The sequence below is a fragment of the Neolamprologus multifasciatus genome, chromosome 23 (assembly GCF_963576455.1).
Source record: "Neolamprologus multifasciatus chromosome 23, fNeoMul1.2, whole genome shotgun sequence".
Taxonomy (NCBI): Eukaryota; Metazoa; Chordata; class Actinopteri; order Cichliformes; family Cichlidae; genus Neolamprologus; species Neolamprologus multifasciatus.
In genome coordinates this window covers 35,578,657-35,602,001 of record NC_140460.1, presented here as the reverse complement: position 1 = coordinate 35,602,001, position 23,345 = coordinate 35,578,657, and the positions used below count along the sequence as shown (strand labels likewise).

The 23,345-nt window shown below is 38.5% G+C and overlaps 1 protein-coding gene across 5 annotated transcripts in view; it reads left to right on the top strand.

Annotated features, from left to right (window-relative positions):
- LOC146492078 (rho GTPase-activating protein 6-like) overlaps nucleotides 1-6,378 on the top strand; it is a 108,057-nt gene extending 101,679 nt beyond the window's left edge. For 2 of the 5 annotated variants that reach the window (XM_085150267.1, XM_085150270.1), the window contains exons 11-14: nucleotides 805-896; nucleotides 992-1,221; nucleotides 1,381-1,452; nucleotides 3,032-6,378. In XM_085150267.1, the coding sequence (XP_085006393.1) occupies nucleotides 805-896; nucleotides 992-1,221; nucleotides 1,381-1,452; nucleotides 3,032-3,576 (939 nt within the window). In that variant the 3' untranslated portion in view covers nucleotides 3,577-6,378. Of the gene's footprint in view, nucleotides 1-804; nucleotides 897-991; nucleotides 1,222-1,351; nucleotides 1,453-3,031 lie in introns of all 5 variants that reach the window. The other 3 variants (XM_085150271.1, XM_085150268.1, XM_085150269.1) reach the window with 3 other exon arrangements.
- The last annotated feature ends 16,967 nt before the right edge of the window (nucleotides 6,379-23,345 follow it).

The window sequence follows — 23,345 nt, the reverse complement described above, 5'->3', positions numbered from 1 at the left end:
AAAAAGCAAAAAACTGACTGAACCAAATATGCAGAGGAATCAAAAAGGTCTTAAAGTTTTCATCCAGATCCTTGAACCTGTTTTTCCAAAATAAAAGCCAAACATTCATGCATTAAATCCTTTATTTGCTGTCAGAAGAGGTCACAGTATTACACAGATTACTGCCTCATCAGTTGCTTTTGTTCTTCTCTGTCCCTCAAATAGGAAGACAGTTTGGGTCATTTCAGGTCCGCAACTTTGAAACTCTAATGTTTCGTAATCTGCCACGGAGGCTTACATTCCTGCAGTAAGCCAATGAAGAGCCATTAATCGCATAAAGTGAATTGAGACTGACTTGCGCGTCTTAGAGAGTAAAAACAGATTTGTAGGCAGCTCAAGTTCTATGAATGACATCTGAAAGTTGTTTTGTAACCTGCTTATGTCTGAATTTGTTAGTGAGCGACATTTACTTTCAAAGCATTTCAGGATGGGAGTCATTTGCAGACGTTAGGTTTTTGGACGGTGCTCTTCATCTTAATCCGCATGTCTGATAAGCATAAAAATCAGCTAATTAGAAGATCAGATTAAGAAGTCCACTGGAAATGAAGGTAACAAGGCACATCATTAACTTATTATCGTTTCTTCCCATCATACTGAGGCAAGGAAAAGAGAAAAATAAAGTTTTACTTACTAGAAATCCAGTACATTTTGATATCCTTGCAGTAGAAAGGACTACAAGGATCTGACCATTCTTTAGAAGATAAATGCAGCATCGGTGGGTGGATTTTAAGTATTCAGTTATTTTGCTTACGTTGTTTTATGTAGGTTCCTCCTGATCTGCAAAACGAAGTTTTAATGAGCCTTTTGGAGACCGATCCAGATGTGGTCGACTACCTTCTGAGGAGAAAAGCATCTCAGTGAGTTACACCTATAGAGCGCTTAGTCTTGTGTTTCCCTTTCCTTCAATCTCCGACTATTTGAACCCATTTTAATTATTTCTTTCCTCCCGCAGGAGTCCGGACCTGTTACAGCCAGAGGAGCCCTTCGTCCTGAGCGAGCGGCATTCGTCCAGCGACTCCAACAAGGCGTCGAGTGGTGAAGTGTCCCCTTATGATAACAACTCCCCGGTCCTGAGTGAGCGCAGAGGGGAACCAGGGAGCCCGGCCAGTGAGCAGCTCTACCGCGTCCCAGAACAGTACTCTCTAGTGGGGCAGAGCGGAGCTGTCACTTGGGGTTATAAAGGTGAGAGATGCACAATGTCTGGTATTTCCAGAGATAGGTGATTAGCACGTCTTATCACACTTTGGCCTTTCTTCTTGGGTATCAGCAACATGTCTCATAATAAATGTACTGTATAACTCAGAAGTGGCAGGAATTTGACCTCTCTTGTGCCCTTTTCAGAAGAACATGCTAACATTTGGGGCACATGGCACAGTACTCTGAAATCGGCACTCAAGAATCAAACATATACAGGTAAACAATTTTCAAGTCAGTCCATGCCCGCTGCAAATTTTGTTTCAAGTGGCTAATGAGCCAGAGCGCTATGCGCTTGAGACATGGTGTTAGTTATTAACCATGATGGGAACAGATCTGAACCACGTAGCACATTCTATAATATTAAATTGGCCACTTTAGTTTCCACAGTCATGCAGACTGTTAGTTTTATCTGTGTAGCCAGGCAGCACATACGATCCTGGTTAAAAACGAATAAACCATTGACTGTACAAAAGGATTGCTAGAGTCTCCGTGACGATACCCATTGGTTTGTGGGCTGGCATTTTGAGACACTGGGTTTATCACTGTAACCACTACAATTTTGTTACTTTTTAGAGCCAAACTAGCCAAATTAGGAGTTAGCGCTAAGTTATCAGCTAATCCTTGGAAGCTTGTGTAGCAACCTACATCAACAGACTACATGTACCTTGATACATTTTTAGCTTTAATAGAGAAAGAAAGGTGGTGGCATTAAGTTTTACCCAGACTGGAAGAGGAAGAGTAGTCATAGCTTTCTATTGACTTGTTTAGGTTAAAGATACCTCATGTGCTAGCCAAAAACAAAAACAATACCTAAAAGTCATAAGATGCCGGAAGCAGGAAGAAAGGCAAAACTGGGGACTCTAATTTTTGAATTCTACACTTTATATAATTTTTAATATTTCAATAATAATAGGTCAAATATTCAGCTGTCATTTTCAAGTTACTATGTTTTTATAGGTTTAGCTGAAGTTTAGCTTTTGACCGTATTGGCAAGTACCTTAGGTAAAAGCAGCAACTTTTTTAACACCTAAAATTCAGTAACTTAAAGGCATTTTTTTAGCATGTCAGCCCCTAGTTTTAGGGCTGAGTGGCTTTTTCTCTTTCAGTGGGCATGGTTTTCAGAGTATGACACATTATACTCCCCATCCCGCGATTCAGTTGTGATAAACTTAAAATAAGCTACAGAAACCAGAAAGGTTTTTGCATAAGACTGTACTTTCACAACCATGTCTCATCACAACCTTTACAAGCTTTTAAGGCTTTGTTCTGTATTTACTGATGACTCACCATGGATACACATTTATGTGACCGCTAAGTTACGAATGGGTAACGTACACTGAACGTGGCACATGAAAAAACTGAAAATTGTGAGCATAACATTGCATTTGCAGGGGGATGCCAGATATGGGAATAATACTAAATAATAAAGGCTTTTAGAACCTTATAGATGTTATTACTTACTGTATGTGTGTATATGTGGTTTTGTTAAGACTAAGGAGGAGATAGGACACATGCAGACATATGTACATAAATGTGTATGTATATGTATATTCATACATATACAGATGATGATTATAATAAAATGATTGAGAATTCTAGTGATTCAATCTACCAAAAATAGGTTTATGTAGTAAATTAGTATTTGGTTTATTATCAATAACATAAAAAAATAATTATTAATAAAAGCCTTTCTTACATTTCTTTGTACAGTTTTATATCAGTCACTAAATGGAGATGTGTGTCTCCCTCAATATTCGTTGACAATCTTACTGATGAAGTGATGCTCTCTTCTTAGGTTCCCATAGCAACATGTCAGAAGGAAGCTCCCGCAGCTCACAGGAAGGTCTAGATGGACTCCATAGTGATAGCAGGCATCAGACAGCAGTACAACGGACTCAGACAACGCCTGACATCTCCGAGTGCAGACTCCACCCACCGGTCACCAGAGTGTGCACCAACCCTCACGCGGACAAGGGGCAACCACGCCTGCAGCTAAACATCAACCCTCCTGTGACTTCGCAAAGGGGACATGGAGTTAACTCGACCCTCAGACCTCAAGCCGGAGCAAACACCGGAGAAGGTGGCCCCCTCGACGGACGCTCTCCTCCCCCTTATAATGCGCATCATCGACTGGCTAGCTCACAAAGTACCCCTCAGCTTGCGACGGCTCAGCAGCCACACGGGAGGTCGAGCGCAGAGCAGAGCAACTCTGCTTCAACAACAGAAGCCCCGGTGGTCGCACAGAGTCCAGAGTGGCAGGAGTGGCAGAGGGACCGGTGGCAGATATGGCAACTGCTATCCTCAGACAATGCTGACACACTGCCAGAAACTCTGGTGTGATTTCAGACAATGTACTCTGTCTCCGCCTCTTCTGGCCAATCAAAGACAAGATCAAACCCCTCCAATTACAATCACTCCTTATCCCTATCCTTTCCCTTTTTATTTCTGCTGCCCTCTCATCCATTCACTCACTGATTTCCTGCTTTCTATGAACATCATGTGCTGTCCTGCAACTTAGCGCCGTGGCGTTGTTGTTTACGTGCAGCTGCTGCCTCCAACAGACTTTTACATCCAGGAGCCACTAGTATTTGTTGATCTGTACGGATGTTAAAAAAGTTGCTCAATTTCCTGGCCCATATATTATGTCAACATTTAGTTAGGAGCATTTTTTAAAAATGCCTACCTGAAATACCTCAAAAAATCCGTTCAGAATATTTTCAGATTTTCTATTTTGAGCGACGTCAGTCTTCATATCTCAATGGAGAATATTAGGAAAACATTTTTTACGTTTTTTTACATTTTAATTTCATCATTTCTACATTGGTCACCACACACTAAGATGTACGCGTTAGTAACTGCTGCTAATTACAGACTTGTTGTGTGTATACTAATGATGTAATTCAGCGGCATCTTTCTGAAAAGATCAAATGTTGAGTTGCTTTTTGATGTCAGATTACCTTTGACTGTATATATATGTATATGAATACACAAATTGTTGACAGACGTGCTTAAATATTGTATGTAAAGTGTATAATTTGCCTAAAAGTATCTACCTAAATGTAAGTCAGCCCCTTAATCGGCAGTCCAGATGTTGGTGTTTGTCAGACTGCTGTTTCTGTCTTTGATATTGAATGTAAAATGCTTCACTTGCAGTAAGACGCTTAAACCTAATTATGAAGCAATCTGCTGTAAGTTTGCTTGTGCTCTCGCCACCTGCTGCACTGCAGAAACAACGTGCCAAAGTATCTCTCTCTCTCTCTTTAAACTAAAGGATCATTGTTGTTCAGTTGTGTTGATTCCATCCATTTGTTTATTTCTACTAAGACTCAAGAGTTAAGTTACTGGCATTTTTATCAAGAATTTCATATTTTAGCACAAAGCACAAACTGTAAATAATAGATGGAAGTAGCCACTAGCTCTGAAATCCTCCAGGTTAGCATTTTTGCCAAAACTGGACATTATGAATAAAGATTCGATCTGACTGAAACTGAGGGAAACTACACGCTCACTGAGGTGTTATCGTTACTGACAGGTCATCAGAAAAGGGACAGGGCATGCTCACTGGCTGACTCTAGTAAGTACCATAATTAATAAACTGGGCATCGTGTTTCATTAAGATTGACTTGAAACTAGCAAATGAGCCCATAAACTAGAAAAGTGTTTACCGAGCCCACAGATCAAATGGGTGTTTTCCCCACTGACTTCCATACAGTTTTAAATTATTTCGAATCTATCGCCCCCTGTTGGCCATTAAAATGAAACTTGTGCATTGGTTTTATATTTCAGAAGCTTTTATAAAAGTCTACGGTACTGAAACAGGAATTCGTTGTCATATTTCCATTCCTAAAACTGTTAAATTAGAATAATGTATTAATCAACATTTAAACCTTTTTGTGGATATTTATTACATTTCTCACTGATACAAAAACTGTGCACGTCAGTCAGAGCTAGGTTTAAGTGCTTTCTGAGAATTTCTTAGCCATGTAGAATCAGAAGGTTGAACCTGGAAGTGTTGAAATTTGCCATCATTACAAATATTTTACAGAGCAGATGTCTTTTTATTCTCCAAAATATTCTTAAAACTTACAATTTATTGTATTATTTGATTTGAATTTCTGCTTAAAGTGTTGCTTAGATCATAACATGATCAAAAAGTCATTGGTGCAAGCTGGATATCCCAGCTAGGTATAAACTAATTTCCTGTCTACTAGCAATGATGTGTTTTTCCAGGAATCCTAAAAAGAAATTATGATGCTTTTGTGGTCCAAGTGTTATGCTGGGAAAAAAAGCTTTCATGTGATGTTTTCTCACTTCTGTGTGGCACTGCTGTTGCTAATTAAGGTGGAAGGCAACTTTGTGAATATCTGTTTTTATAATAATCTACACCCACAGCCAACATGCCCAACTCTTCTCAAAAGGCGTAGTCAAGTGGGTATTTGCTGGCAAATATTTCACATTTTCTCATCTTAAGGTGTAATATTTGCTTATATGGAGCCACTTCAGCATTAAATAGGAAGATGGACTATTAAACATCATCACATTTTATTTTCTTAAACTTTGACAAGTCAATGGAAACGAGCCTCTCACAAGTGCAAGAAATGCACGGATTGTGGAAAGGCCTATGGCGCCATCTGTTGACAGACTGCACGTTAGCCTGTTGCTGCTCTTACACTTCACAATTTCCATGGGAATCCATCTATCCATCTGTACTCAAATTAAAATTAAAGCTTGTGAATATATTTTTGTGAAAACATGCAAATCTATGTCAGGAAATGAACGTGCCATAGGTCTTGCTTTTTAAAGCTGTTTCTCCATGCAGTGCTTAAAGGTTCATTGTGAATCTTCTGTATTATTTTATTTTCTCTCGAGTGTTGTAATATCAAAATACAATATAACAAGTTTTATTCAGAAAAGAGGCAGTTGTTCAGTAACCACCATGGTCTTGGCTTTCCCCAGATCGAGATGTTTGTCTAGTCGATGTCACGTTGTAACTCCAAGAAACGTTGTGCTGTTGTGTTCTGTTTTTATATTTTGGTGGGGTTTACTGGGTCCAAGTTGTAATGGAATGTCTGGTATTTGCTTTTTGTACTGCGAGTCCTCATCAGTATGCTACAATGGAATTAAATATGACAAAGTTTACAACTGCTGTGCATTTCTATTATATAGCATGCTGTGGTGTAGCATGTTGTTATCCACGATAGTGTTGTTCAGTTGCTTTTACTGTACAATCTATCATGGAACAGTATTTTTTAATAGTATTTTACAATCTAGTCTTTTACACAGATATACGCACACAGTGTAATATTTTATGGAAAAGGTGGTTATACCATAGTGGTAAATGGCCTGTATTTATATAGCGCTTTACTAGTCCCTATGGACCCCAAAGCGCTTTACACATTCAGTCACACACTGGTGATGGCAAGCTACATTGTAGCCAAGAAGTGTCTTGCCCAAGGACACAACAACCGAGACTGTCCGAACCGGGGCTCGAACCAGCAACCTTCCGATTACAAGACAAACTGCCGACTCTTGAGCCACGATCGCCCCAGTATTATAGTTTATTATAATATTGTGTGTATATATATATATATATATATATATATATATATATATATATATATATATATATACACACACACACACACGCACACACACACATATATATATATATATATATGTATGTGTGTGTGTGTGTATAATACATCTGTAATACAGTGGCATAGTTTCCATACTCAAAAAACACAACAAAAAAAACACCTTTAGTTAACTAAAAATACCAGATTTGCCTAATTTTTTGTAGAAACTATAACATTCTGTTTGTATATGTGTGTTTTTTTGCTGCTGATACAACCAAATTCCCCCTTGTGGGACAATTAAAGGATTATTCTATTCTATTCTAACAACCAACTGCACACAAAAATGAGAGCTTTACAGATATATTAATAATGCCCAACATATCAGTTGATTTTTATTATTTTCTATAGCTGTATAAGCATTTAAAATGGCCAGTAAATGAAAAAATTTAAATCAAAGAAAAGATAAGGCAGCAGAGACATGCTTCAACCATGTTATGAGTGTTGATGGTGCAGAGGTTGACCACTAGAAGGCACTTATGTCATAGCAGGTCTCGCTACCCTTTTGTTAACCTTCCCTCTCACTCTTGCTGCCAGCCTTTTCTGACAAATCACGCTGACGCTTGTGTTCACCCACTCATATGTTCTCTGCACTCTCTTCGTCACCCCTCTGGTGCGCTGTTCATTGAATTATCAGCTTTGTCCCGCTGTGGTTACTACAGCTTTCCTTTTCACCCTTGTTCTTGGAAATAGGCACCAGCACACTTCTCCATTCCTCAGGCATCCTTACATTCTGCAAAATTGTGTTTGGCAGTCTGGACAAAAGGTCTCCAGTAGCCATGATAAATTTGGTTTCCATACTGTAAAATAATGCAGTGTTATCTATGGTCAGAATAGGCAGTAGTCACTGTTATATGTTTCAGTGTCTTTAGTAAAGTAGGCCTATAGGGTAACTTACTTTGGTTGACTGGAGACAGCAATAGTCTATCACTATTGTATGGTAGACAGTGTACAATGTGGCACTGAATAAAAGTATCCAAATCTACAATAGTTTCATGATTTATTAGATTAATGCTCTTTTTGGCTCAGTGTTTTTAAGTTTGGTGTGTGTCAGATAATACGATCATATCTTTCTTGAATGTCCACAGTGTTCAAAGTCTTATTGACTTACTTAGAGCATTATTTCCCTGTTTCATTTCATCTGTGGACTGACATGCAAATGTGGACCTGGCTATTGAGAGAAAGTTAGCAGTCTGTGTTAATGATGCTGTTCTTCATTTTTACCCATTAAAGTGAGTGTTGGTGATTTTCAGTCATTGAAACAGCTGCCAATTATCTTCAGTTGGCAGAACAAATAGAAATCATTATTTTTTAGCTTTCTAGGTTGCAATTAAGAGAAGTTCACTGAGTGTTTTGAGTCGTTGATTTGAATCTCTTGTTTTCTTTTCCTCATTATCCAGCAGATACTGCATAATTGCAGCCATATGGTTGTATTTTCTATAGAAAGGGTACCTAACACCATTTTTAAGGCATAGTTAAGTACTTCTTGGTTTTTTTTAAATTGTGTGTCTTCTTAATTTGGAGAAATTTAAAACTTTATGAAGTGAAATTTGATTTACTTTGTAAAAGTGAGAAGAAAAAAATTTAATGTTGGGAATCTGAGTTTAAAAAAAGTACATGCACAAAGAACATGATTTTGGAGGAGATCAAAGCAGCAGACGGTGTAGATTGTTAGGTGCTGAAAGATAAAAGGGGGAGAGGGAGCCATGTAAACTCCTTAACCAGCCAGCAGAACATTAACAAAATGAACATGAGCCAGGAAGTCTGAGAGAAAGCTGTCACACACAGCTCTCATTCTTGTTTTAGATGCAAGAACAAACAAAAGAAAAAAAAAGAAGAAAAAACTCTGAGTCACTCGACTGTAAATGTCAGACTGAGGCGCACGCAGGCACTTTCACAGTCTCACCTTCAAAAACTTATTACACTTAGAAAGAAAATACATGCCTGTGAGTGAAGTGCTGCGTCAGGAGAGGTGGTGGTCTGCAGAGCAATGAAGTGAGTCATCTCTCAAAACGCACAGAGTATAACGGAGCCAGTCGAAGTCTGTGGCAAGACACCCGGGCGCTCTGTTGAAATCCTGGTGTAAATATGACAATAAGTGATCAGATTCAAGTGTTTTTGGCTCAGCATTCATTTGAAATTCTGTGGCTTTCGGTAGCTTTGTCCCACGAATCACCAAAAACATCGAGCCGCACATGGGAAAATGATTTCACTGCCCCGCATGGGAACTTCTGAAACTGCAAACTGAGGCTTTTTGTTGTTTTTTTGTAGTCCATCACTGCCCAAAATACCATTAACCGATTGTTTTTTCCTGCTTTTATTTTCTTAGTCAAAAAATGAGCAAGTGTGTGCAAGTGGTTGATGTAGTTTCCCAATATTGCCACTAGAGATCAGCCAAGAGCCTCAAATAGATAAAACATCTTTTTTTCGGGTTATGTCGTCTGCTTTTCCTTCATTGCATATCATGAAAACCTCAAGTAAGAATAGGACTCAAGCTAGTTGCAGGTGGTGACCAGTTATACCTTGTCACAAATTGCAAAGTAAAAGGCAAAAAAATGTGAGAATAGATGTGTGATGGAAAGAGAAAGTAGAGAAGGGTATATTTTCCTCTTCCCTGCCTGATAGAATATTAAATCACCTAACACACCCACAGAGAAGTCAGATTAACTGATAGAAGAACATTAGACTCATTGAAAGAAGTAATGGATGAACATCTGGGTGTTTAACTAAGTGTGCAAGGGGACAGAGACTTGGAGAATGGCTGTAACCAACAGGTGGCCACGAGCCAGCATTTGAAATGGAGACAGACTCAAGAAATAATGAAAATAAGTCACCGTCTCATTAGTGATTCATCCAAAGATCTGCAGTGCCCACCTTTCATTGATCCTTGACTCTATTTTACTTTCTCGCAGATTATCAAAAGTTCTGATCAACTCTGACAGAGTCTGGAAACTTTGGAAAGTAATTGGATCTCAGTTCACAATCAGATATTCACTTTTAAGTCCACAACAGCAGCAGCAATCTGAGAACATTTTTCTTTGTTGCATTCTTCATTTTGTCAGCTACATTTTTTCTGCTTAGCTCTCCTGCTATTTATCAGAGGAACTGCACCCTCATTCCAGCACCCCAGTTGTTCACAACACAACTGAGAGCTTTTGTTGTGGACTGCGTCCCTGTGATGCTTTGAATGAGAAAGTCATGTTCTGCTCAAGGAGCCTGTGATTAATTGCAATCACTTAAGGAGCCCAGGAGCAGTTTGTCTCAGATACTGTACTCCTAGTGTGCTTCTTTCTGTTTCCCTTTTGTCCCCTTATTGTCAGTTTCTGGAAGGGAGCCGGATTTTAAATAGAATTTTGTGGAGCATGACAACAAAACAAAGCTGCTTTATTTCAGCAGCTAATGACTTGGCCCCGAGTAACGTTCTCCAGTTGGCCAAGCTAAAAAACAATTTGCCAGAAAAGTACACATGCACAAATAGGTATGCATGAACTCATCCACACAGAGACACTTGTAATCGCCAGTACAAGGGTTCAGCCCCACTCTTGCAGGGGATTCATGCATGCCCCAAACAAAAATGTGCATTTCGCTTTGTTTTGTCACGTTTCCAAAGGCCGTGCAAGGGAGGTCACTTTTTTTTTGGAACGCAACAGTTTAAGAACTACATTTCTTTTGCCTATGTTTGCAGAAATACATGATGTAAAGTAAGCAACACACACATAGACACACGGAGATCCTGAAAGGAATTTGTACCCACAAAGTCCTAATTAGCAGGCACAGTCGGTCCATTCTCATGTGTCGCTTCACAAGGTCCAAAAAAATGGATAGAAATGTTAGAAAATGTACAAAACAGGATGCCTGATCAAACTCCTGTCTACAGAGGCATAAAAGGGGGAGATAGAGGTGGAGGTGGATTGTAAAGTGGCTTACAGATAAACAGCAAATGCAAGGAGGATAAAAGGTGACTTGAATAGCCTCATATAAGATTTACTAGTTGGATGTCTACAAGGAAATAGCTGAGCAGCCTTCGTTCTATATAGGCTGGAATGAAGACTGGCTGATCCACTTTGTGGCCTATGTGAACTAACACCATGCTCATTTTCATTCTCTCAGATGCACAAAGTTCCAAATACTGTAATAAGCCTAATGAAATACAAGTTTAGGTTTTTAGGGGCATTAGATACTTACATAGAAACTTCACTGTCTTGTCAAGTCAAAATCTGTCTTTCCTTCACACACTGTGGTTCAAGAGAAAGTTACAAATGCATTCAAGATCGCGCAATGAAATGTTAAAAGCCAAAACACTAACATGCTGAAATGCTCTTAGAACTAGAAACTTCAAAGACCATCTTAGAATAATTATCCTGTCAGTTCTGTTGAACTAAGGATGCAATCCTATGGGTTTTTTTTTGGGTGAAGACATGATAAATGGTCATAAGTACAGAAAAAAATCCTTACCCTTATAAACATGAAGTAATAATTTTGATTAAAATGCAAGTGAAATATCTCAAATCAAATGTCAAATGCTTGTCACAAAAGGATAATATACCACTCAAGTACATTTTATTTGACCAGATTCCATTCAATGAAACATTTTACATTACATTTATGTAAAACAAAAAATTACGTAGAAAATTTAAATGTATTGCAGTTACTTCAGTCAGCATTTTGGGCATAAATAATTTTTAAATTTCCCCCAAACATGTTGAACTGTAGGTTTTAACTAACTTTACTCAAATAAGAGCTCATTAAGGCACAGTACAGTCACTACAATTGTTATTTACATCTGGAATAATTTATGTTGTCTATATGACTTCGTTCTTGGACCTTCATGCTTCCCCATGTATGTAAATAGAGAACCAGAGGCAGGGAAAACAGCAGCAGGACTCCTTGCTTAGAATACTACAGTCTGTGAGAAAGACACAGCATGAAAAGTGGGTTGCATAGTGGCTTGCAGTTCACAACAACTGCAGAAAGGCTAAAGTGGCTTAAATAGCATGTCTTGTATTAGATTTGCCAATTGGATGTGTATAAGGCTATCAGCTGGTCCTTCACCTGATATCTTTCCCTAACAAAGACGTAATTTAACGTGTTATTTTGAGTGGCACAGTGGTCAGGGTACCAGAAAACAACTTAATGTAAAATATGGTGCCTGTGCTGGTGATAATAAAGGTAATGAAGCTGAGGCACAGAGGTCTTGACATCAAAGACAACGCTTACTGTGTTAAATTCATTACTAGCTTTAATGATTTCAAAGGATTTTCTCAAAACAGTTAAATACATAATTGTGCAAACCTAATGTAGCGATTTAAATTCCTGCATCTTTACACAAACCCATAAATTTGTTTTTTGCCTGCAGACTGATTTTCAACCAAATGTTACAAAACTTTGTAACCTAATCTTGTTGTCGTCCTGGAACCAGACACATACCCTCACTGCTTGACATGAGTATCAGTTTGTTTGGTTGCAGCAAAACCAAGCCAGAACATTATAATTAATTTTCTGAAAAGTGAACACACAGAGTCCCTGGGTGAACTCTGTGTGCAATAAACAGTGAAAAGTTGCTGCCACAGATGGAGAGCAGCTCCTCGAGCCACGAGATATGATCTATGGATGGCAACATTCAAATGGCTGTTTGCTCTGCAGCGAGAGCGCAGATGAGTCAAAAGAACCGTGAAAACAACAAAACACAGAATGAAGCACAACATCATTTGTGTAATTTGTCCGCCATAAATGCGCTTTGCACAAGGTTTTCCACTGTGATTCTGGGCTCATGCGCTAGACATGGTTTTTGTAGCAATGTGCATTCATGAGTGTGACTTGACTACTGTAGCCATGTCATGGGAGGCTGCTGTGCAACCAACCATCATACATACACTAATCTGAATCAGGAATGTGGAAGGCACAGCAATGCTGTAAACATGTTCACACTAAAATAGAGTATGTATGAAATTTTATCGATTTTAGGTTTTTGTCTATTATATGTCAGTTTAATTGTCTACATTAAACCAACACATTAAGGTACTCTAAGTAAATGCAGACATAAAGATTGTGGGTTTTCCAAAAATATATTGTTCGCAAGTGTCTAAATTACAGGGACAGGATTTGGGTTTGTGGCTTTGAAATCCAGTTGCCAGCACCTGTTGAAAGGGAGACAAACTAAAATCATGCTACAGGAATATGCAGAGGAAACACATTCCTCTAAAAGTAACCACTGGTCACTCAAGGCCTCTCTGGCTTTTTACTAGTGCTATTCTCGTGCAAGATGTCTTTAAGCTAAGTTTTTAAAAACTCACTGTCTGCACTACAACCAATGGCCTCACATTATCCTGGAGACGAATATTTGAAAATGTCAGAAAAAAAATCACTCCCGGGACGTCAAAGATTTCATGTTGATATCAAGCTTAGGATTTGAACTTTTTCACAGTGAGTAATCCAAACCAAGCATTGACATAATAATAACTAACCCTGTGTTGGACGTGTGTATGGATGGGCTCATTTCAGATGTTCCCTTGGTTGGAGTTTGGTCTATTTTGGGCATGTTCTTTGTGCCATAGGATGTCCATTGATGTCTGTCGATTGGGAACCCTCAACAATAACTTTTATTGAGGAAAAAACAGAATCCTTATCCTCCATCTTCCCTGTACTAATTCATTTATATTAGCCTAACCATAGCGTTGTAGTTAGCACATTGCTATATGTCAGCTAGCCCAACTTCACAAACCCTCCAAATGTTTTATGTCCAAAGAGATAACAAGGCTGTATTTTTTGGAAACCCTTCAGTCAGAACATGGTACATCATCTTTAGATATAAATTTGTGAGTATTTTCTGACTCCGCTAAAGCTCATAAATCCTCTTCTTCATGGATTCCTGGATGTTGAACTTTATTGCTACCCCTATGAGAATGGCCGCACTGATCATTTTATTGGAGCTGGAAGAATTTGGACTATTTTTACCTCTCAGTGGTGCCTTGGTGTTTGTTTGTATTTCGGACCCCCAGGAAAACTTTGGACCTGGAAATGCCAGACTTAACAATCAGATACCAAAAAAACTAAGAATTATATTAGCTAACAAGGATCATAGGAAGGTTACTTTGTTGATGGGCCCAAGCTTATCTGATTGCAAAACAAGAGGTGTGCTGGATCCTTCAAAATAAATATAATATATTTTTTAGATTTTTTGTTACACAGCATGACTTTCAAAGCATCATTTGTGCACGCACACACTCACACACAGAGAAAAATAAATCTTTGTTTTCTCAGCTGGAAAGCACTTGACTTGTTTGTTTTCGAAAATACTGTCTGAGTGGAAGGCTAGAAACTGAATGTTACCTGCCCTCGGAATAAAAGTACAAAAAGAGACTCTGAGAACAGCCTTGGAACATATACTGCAAAAACTTCAAAATCAATGGCAAACACACCGGCAGCAAACAAATGTGTGTTTACAGGTCACTCAGAGGCACAGCTGCAATCAATGAGCCGTTGGTTCAATTATGTAGAAAGAAAAGACACTACGGATGTGCGGTAACAGAAAAGCAGAGGACCAAAAAGCCAAAGGAAAGCAGGTGAAATAAACAAGCCGATGGGAGAACTTTAAAACAGATTAGAATATAAAGTGGTGAGGCTTATCCACGCTGACTGTTAAATATACATGTTATAAATTTGAATTTTCACCAATTACTCAAAAGTGATGGTTAGTAATGGAAAAGTAAATAATGTAAGACAGCTTAGGCAGCTGTCTGTCTCACACTGCACGCTCACGGCAATCCTTCAGGTTAATTGCATATCACACACAGCAAGGTCTTGGTCACAGACTGCACAATGCCAGTTCTGAGTCACGCTGTGATGCCTACGCCGCAGCGTTAATATAAACTAGGAATGTCTGTCGCACAGCAATTCAAATATTTGACATTACTGCACAGCCAATTCTAAAATATGTGCGCACCTCATATGGTACGGGGATATAACATGATTAAAAAGAGAAACCTTGTCATGAAATATGCATTACTTGATTCCAGATTAAATCGGGTCATTGTCATATACAGTGACAAAGCTTATGTCATCTTACTATTTCCAACTTTACTGGTCTTATAGCTCCGGAGCATAAATTCTAAATTTAGACCTTGAAAACAGTTTGACAAAATTATGTAAAAATCAATCTTAGTGCAGTTTTTTTTTTTAATCACTGAACTTTGGATGAAATTTGCTCACCTGACAGTTTTTTCTTTTTTGATTAAAAGCTCAGAAGAGATCTAGCAAATGGATGTTGAGTTAAAGTCTTAAGACTTCGCTGTATTTGTATTTCTTATTACCAACCACATTTTGGGTGAAAGAGGCTTCAAGAACGACATCTTATTCAACAGTGTGAGAAGTTTTGTCAGCCCAAAATTGCTACTGAAAAGCAGTTTGGTTCATGTAGCATCTGTATGGAAACACAGTAATAGTCCAAAGACTCCACCATCCAAAGGCATGCAGTCAATGAGGTTAGGTTAATTGGTAAAAAAACCTCAAAATTGTCTCTGTGTGTTAGCCCTACGACATACTGGCGGCCTGACAGAGTGTACCCTGCCTCTCGCCCTAAGACAGCTGGGATAGGCTCCACCCCCCTGCGACCCTGACAAGGATAAGCAGAAGAGAATGGATGGATGAATGTAAAATGCAGTACATCTGCTTGGTATAAACAAAATGTACACGAATCAAATAAATTTCATTACATGAAAGTTACATGGGAAATTTTTCATGTTGAAAATCCCAATGCTAACTTGATTGTAGACGTGTAACTTGAACAGAGCGACAGTGAGGAAGATAACAGGGAAAAAGAAAGGCTGGGATAGATTCTGCCTTACATATTTTGTATATTTTCATAGGTCAGGCATGCATGCACCTGGATGGTAGCAGCATGACAGAGACAGACATGAGTCTGGAGGAGCAGCAGGGAACTACAGAAAGGATCAGCATGAGTACACAGTCAGAAGAACATCAGCAGGAAGAGGCAGGAACTGTTAAATAATACATCAGCCAAGGCACTGTGACCGATCACACACAGTTCATTAATGATCTTTGTCACGATCACTGTTATGGCAAGCTAGCTGAAGATGTCCTTTCTTCATCACCACAGCCTCTGTCTGGATGGAGAGTCTGAGTGTTGCTGCTTAATGGAGGAGGGCTCAGATGTTGAGCGTGAAGAAGAGTTTGAGATGAGTGACTTAGAAAGTACTGATTGGAGTAAAAGTGTGAGTGACGTGGCACACACAGGACCAAATCAGCACTGTGTCAAATCACAAGCTGTTAATGTGTGCCACTGAGAAGGTTGTGGCAAATGTCTAGTCCGGCCACTAATCATAAAGAAAAGGGGATAAAGGTTACACTGATGCCAAGATGGCCATGATGACTTTACCTGGAGCTATCAGGGTTTGTTTAGGGGGAACCATGTAGCACAACCATCCCCGCATCTTATCTTGTCATTCAAAAAGCATACAGCATGCCATCCCTGAAATAAATGAACTATGGACAGCACACAGTGAAGTAGTACTGCCAGCACTGAATAATGAATCACTGGTTGTTTGTGGAGACTGCCTGTGTGACAGCCCTGGCCCCAATGCCACATTTGGGACTTACTGACTTTTGCACACCAAGTCAGATTTGGTGGTGGTGTGGGAGATTGTCATGGTTACAGAAGTAAAAAAAAAAAAAGAGCTACTGGCTGGAAGTAGGGGGCATGGGTTGATGTCTGCAGAAGATTGAAGGTTATGCTGTCTCAGTATCTGTGATTGCTACTTACTAACACACCTCTGGACAAAAAGTCACACACACATATCCAGCAAGAGTATGACCTGTGGCACATTGTAAAAGTAAAAAAAGAGACTGATAAAGAGCAACAATGAAGATGTCAATGTATGAATCCAGGTCATAACAAACCATCTCTGCTGTTCTGTGAGCACCTGTGATGGAAAAACAGTTGAGCATCCTCCGTGAGGAGGTGGGTGGATCAATTCAAATCAATACAATATTGATACCAATGCTCGTATTCATATCGGAATGACACTAGCTTAATAGGATCGATACTTTGTTTCTATCCTCTAAGTTTAGTGTGCAGCACACTGAATTGTGTTTAAAAAAAGCTTGGAAATGGAATTAATAACATTAAACATGCACTATGAAAAAGTCAGAACCTTTTTGTGTTGACTGTTGTCTTTAGCCTTTAGCACATTTAAACAATAGAAGGTGATCCAAAGTCCTTTAGAGACAGTGATGGTGACATTTCAGGTCTTATTTTTATATTAACTAATTATTATTATGTTTGTATCGATAGAATGTAAAAAAAAAAAAAAAAAAGTACGGTCAAGAAGACAACAAACACCAATATTGAAAGGGCAAAACACCACGAAAGGTGGACATGAACTACACCTTTAGAAAGGACATTGTGTCTGGAGCAGTCCGCAGGAGCAAATCTTTCTCCATCCGTCCAACATTGCAAGAGCCAAAGCCTGGGACAGCAGTCACCTTGGCTCAGCATAAAGGTGTTGGAAAACCTGACAAGGCTCTCTCTGTGGCAAGACATCTGAGCAGATTTGCACCTTCAGTGTCTCACGAATATCGCTGAGGGGAAAAAACAACAACAAATCAACAGAGGACACAAAATCACACACACATTGTTAGATAATCCCATGTTTTTATACAGCAGGTAAAATGCAATCATGCAATCAAAATACATGATTTATATATAAATGAATTTTCTTTTACATGAAGCCTGTTGCATTGTTCCAAGGTGTGTTATAAACTAGCACTACATACATATATTCTAATGTCTCTACTCTGTGTTTCTGCAGCTTATCTTAGACTCATTAAATTTACCCACTTAGACTCTGAAACCACTTGTACTCACCTGACAATTACACTAATCTCCTCAAACACTAGTAAGACTGTGTCTTGGATACCTGTATCTCCATGGCATTAAAGGACATGGGCATTTCTCACTTTTAGTCAAGCTTAAGTTTTATTTGTCAACCAATGTTAGGTTCTCCATTAATTCATTAAATGTCTTTATAAAAATATTCAAAGCCCTGTTGATGAGAAGGAGATGAGAAAGTCCAGTACATGACCTCAGTATTATCTGCCAACTACCGCTAGCTAGCAAACTAGTCATTAGCTTGCTAGCTAACTAGCACATGTTTAGGTTCAAATACTTTTATTAGCCAAACATCAACTATGGATTTGAATGTCAACTTAAAATTAGTGACTTTTAAAAAATATGCATTTTCATTCAACTTTTCAAAATTGTCTGTCCAATTTTAGACACTAATAAGCTACCATTAGCCAAAGTTAGAGTTCTTGCTGTTGATGGATCATTCCAGAGTCTTGGGATAGAGTTTGTGGAGGGAGAGCAATGCCACTTCTAATTCAGCATACAGAAAAGCATCTGGTAGGTCCGAGTCATGGTTAGATCCCCAATCAAGTGGTCAGAGGAAGCAGCAGCTTGTTGGCATTTCTGTGCAGTTATCTAATGGTTCTCGGTTCCTAGTACATATAGTGTTTCATGTCATCTTTAATAAGTATTGAAAAACTCAATGAACTGAATGTCACAGCAGAAATCTAAGACTGATCAGATCAGTTCTAATCTTCTGTTGTCTATTTTTGTGTAGCCTGTGTGAATTGTCACCCCCTTTTCCTGTTCTTAGCTACACCTAGAGTGGTCTATTGCTACTGTGGCCCATCTGCTGCAAGGTTGTTGTGCGTTCAGAGGTGCTCTTCTGCATGCCTTGGTTGCAACGAGTGGTAATTTGAGTTAATATTGTCATCAGCGGGAAGCAGTCTGGCCATTCTCCTCTGACCTCTGAGATCATTTCAATTATAAATTACATATTGAGGATTCACTGTAGAAGCTGCAAAGTTAGCTCAGTGTAAATGTGTGGTAGTTAACAGCTGTAAGATTAAATGTGAACTCTGAAAGGATTCCTGGTTCTGGCTAATGAATGGATCTTTGTAAGATGTTTGAAGTCAGCAAAAATTCAACTATACATGTCCCAAAATAAGCTTAAATTTCTATTTATTTATTTAATTTAAGCCACTCAATATTGTCACAGTGAATTTCCCACTTGAAGGCAACAAGGTGCAGCAGTACGATGTTGAATGCTGATGTTAACAAGCAGACCTTCCTTGGAGTTATAGCGAGACCAAATAAATGTAAATGCACTCTTGCATTTTACTTCTCCTCTTTCAGGCAGCTCTGAAAATGTTGGTGTCCTTAAAAAACATCTGCCAATCTCCAGAATCTCAATGAGCTAACTTTTCACAGATGAGCCCTCTAAGCATGGCTGTCAGCTGGTCTTTGCTGATTCCTCCTTTGCACTGTGCTGTCTGCAGAGCAGTGATAGTGAAAAGATACTGTCTGTAGTTACTTTCTGACTCATCATCTTAGGTGACTGTTTGACTTTGATTCGGGCCCCATCCTCTGATATGGCCTTCCAAGAAAAACTCTTCTGAAGTCACTTCACCTCTCCTTCACCTGATGGCTTTTAAAGCAGGATGCAGTCATAGGCCACTGAGAGGAACTAGATTGGTGGGAGTAGCAGTATAACTGCTCTCTCTTGGTTTTGCTTTGGTTATTTGGCAGCAGAGGAGCTTTATTTCTCATGAGTAGCTATTCGTTGCTCCAGGCAACAGATAGAGGAACCAGAAAATGAATTATTTCAGAAGTGTTGCTGTTGCAGTGGTGTGTTGCCTCAGCTTTAATTTTCTTGCAGATATAGTAAGTCTTGATATAGTAAATTACATGGTTCAGCGTTCTGCCTTAAATGCTTTACTGTATGATGGGCTTGAGGACACGTGACTCAGTTCAGTTGTGAGTTCATTTGGGAAAGCTGTTAAGCCCACACATTCCTGTAAGTTACCATTGTGTTCTGACCTTTGCATTGTAAGGCGAATAAGTCGCTATAGTGTGTCAGTAATTGATTCCATTTCATCCATTGATTTTCTTCCCTTTATCCAATTCAGGGCTGTTGGGGCTGAAGCCTATGGTAGCAGTAATAGGGCAAGAGGTAGGGTAGACCATGGACAGGCCGCCAGACTAACATCCATGCTCACATGCACACCTACAGTCAATTTAGAACTCCTGGTCTCTTTGTAACACGAAAAATGACCTTGCAGCTGTTTATCTTGGTAGTATTAAAATCTTTCTCTAGCATCTGTCTATGTTATGTTTACCTGTGTCATCAGCCATGTGGAAGTCAGTCAAAGGTCAAAAATCAAAGTTGAGCTGTAGTCAAAAGTGCAGAACAGCCTCAGAATTGGGCTGACAGTACAGCCTGTGAAGATGCGCGAATGTGTTATTTAATCCTGGCTGCAGTAAGTGATCCTAAAACTAAAATCCAAGTATTATTTCTACACTGAGAAAAAGTAATGTCATACTTTGTATAGCAAGTACAGCATCTATCCTAGTCCCTCTATGCTAGTCCTCAGATCAATGGCCAAAAAGCTTATAATGATGAGTGGTGGATGATTATGTTTTAGAACCATCCTTTTAGCAAAAGTAGCAAAGAAAACACTTTGCATAAAACTGTATTACTGGCATGACAACAAGCCCAATTATACAGCCAGACTTCTACAGAGTAATCTTCAGCAACTAGAACTACAAGTATGATACCAGCTGTCCACTTTGTGTCTGCATGTTATTTTTATCCTTATTTTTTTATTCCCACATTCTCATGACACATATTGAGACAGCCTTTTGATTGGCTCAGATTGTCAAAAGTTAACAGGAAAGAAGTTTCTCTCAAGTTTGACTGCTGTGTATAAAACAGGCAGTGTGGGTCCGGTACAGGTTAGCCTGTCACAAACTTTTGCTTCAGACACTATGCCAAATGGGGAAAATTACAAGTCATCAGAAAATCATATGCTATGTATATAGCATATGAAACCACCACAGAAAAGGAAGACAGCCACATTAAAGCCTGGGAAACTGCTTAAAACTAAATAAAGCCAGTGGAGAGTTCTCAGAGGTTTTTTGCCTTCTTTGATACAGTAGGCTGTGCACGAGAACCCCAGAATGCCTCCCTATGAAAAACAGAGGAGACCAGAGAGGGAACTGCAAATTGAATTAAAGGAAAAAGAAACCCAACTGTCCTTTCTGGAGATTCAGTCTTGTTTGAAAAAAAGTTTCAAAATAAAAGCTAAAGTGACGTTACCCCACCTTTTGTTTTTCATCCATCCTTAACATCTGTTTTGCATTCTTCTTTGACTTTTTAGCAAAGGGAAGTTTTCGTACAAGAATTTCTGCCTATTAATCATTTATCAGCCAGAACCAACAAACAAAAAAGAAAAATTCTGGCTGGTGGTGAGACGAGGGAAGTCAAAAATAAACTACAGTCAACTCTTAAGCTACAGCTTATCCCACTGAGCTAATCAGCATGTTAAGATCACTCCACAGCTTATATTACTCATTTATAAACACAGTGACAGGTCAGAGGCCCGTCCAAGCCCATTTGGAAGAAACACACAAGACGGAAATACATGTTACATGTACTATACACTTACACTGATTACACTGAAAGTTGTCAGATCAAAACCATTTCATGACCAAATAGATTCTCAACCAAATGTCATCGAATTATAAAATATCCAGTGTTCACTTTGATATTTACTGGTTTCTAAGACAGACTCAAACAGAACAATTTTCATAGCAACTGGGGCGCAAAACGAAATGCATGTGCACAACAAGAGTGTAAGATCACCAGAGCAAATTTTAACTTCCTGTTAAAAGACATCACTGTGAAAAAAAATGTAATATAAAAGTATTTTACTGTGTATTTTACAGTTTTGTACTGTTTTTCTAGAATATCATTAAATTCACATAAATAGACTGTGATTTTACATTTCAAATGTAAATTAACGTAAAATCACTGTAAATGTAATAAAACATAATTTTCTTGTTTTTTACATGTATTTGTCTGTACATATGCATATTTAGATTGTTAAAATACATTCACAAATGTCTCATAATTTCACAAATATTTGTCCGTTATTTGAAAGATTGAACTGTTAAATTCAAATGTAATGCTATGGTAAAAAAATATATAAAATGATTCTTATAAACTGTTTTTACATCGAATAATTATTATTATTATTGTTATTTAGGGCGATTGTGGCTCAAGAGTTGGCAGTTCGCCTTGTAATCAGAAGGTTGCCGGTTCGAGCCCCGGCTCGGACACTCTCGGTCGTTGTGTCCTTGGGAAAGACACTTCACCTACCACCTACTGGTGATGGCCAGAGGGGAATTATAAAGTGGAATTGTAAAGCGCTTTGAGGGTCTCAAAAAGTATGAATATGAATGCAATCCATTATTATTTAAACCAACTGTTAACTGTATATTTCTGTACGTTTAAGTATTATTATTCATATTGCCACATTCATTGACCTTGTTTATAGGTAATTTCATTGTTTAATCACATTAAAATGTTTCTAATTTAATGTTTAAAAGCACGTGAAAAAGGCAAAATCCCATGTAAAATTAGGGCAACAAACTGTATTGTCATTACTGAAAATAACCGTATTTTCATGAGAAAGTTATTTTCTGTTATTTTCTGGTATTATTTTGGCGCCCCAGCTGCCGGAATATTACTGTTTTTTTAGGATTTTTTTTTACGGTGCAATTTTTCGTTCCCACTTTTGCCAAGTGATTGGTCATTGGGGATCTCTATGTAATATTATGAGGTCTTTAACCTACAATCCAACATGCCTTGTACTAGCTGTATTTTAGACTGAATTTTACATTTACCAAGGTGTTAATTTCAGATGACCTCTAAAGTGTCTCAGGTTGTCTCGCAAATTTATGTGAGCATATATACCGAAGGCGAAGATTGAAAAAGCCAATCAGTGTCGCATGTTTTTTGGTCAATGGGTCAAAATGTTTTTGTTTTTTTTTAAGTTTTAAACTGAAAACAAAAATAATAAGTTTTCAAACTTTAGCACAGCACTGTAGGCTCTTCTTTTATCTTCATGAAGTGAAAATGCATTTAAAAAAATAGAAAATACATGATGTAGAAATATGTCATGCTGCATGTATCCGTGCATACACCTTTGGGTATCTCAGTGCAAACTGGTTCACTAGATTAATGTAACATATTGTAATTCTAAACTTTAAATTTTTCAGTGGTGATATCAGATACATTCGATTGCCAGATTTCAAGGTGTGAAATACATCTGTTCAATGACAAAACTCTCCCCTGGTGACTTTTCTTCGTGCTCTTTAAAGTCCCTTTGAATGTAGCAATTGACACCCGCTGCCGTCATTCACTTATAATCAATGTGCAATCAGCCTCACATCTAATTTCAGGGCTATTAAGTAACGGTCTTCAGTAATGGTCTGCGGCAGAGATAATACACTGATTGAGACTGAGCGATCCTCATCTCCTGTGTTAGGAACCTTTGCACACACACATTATTTAAAGTCCGTGCCTAATTACACGTTATGAAAAGACATTA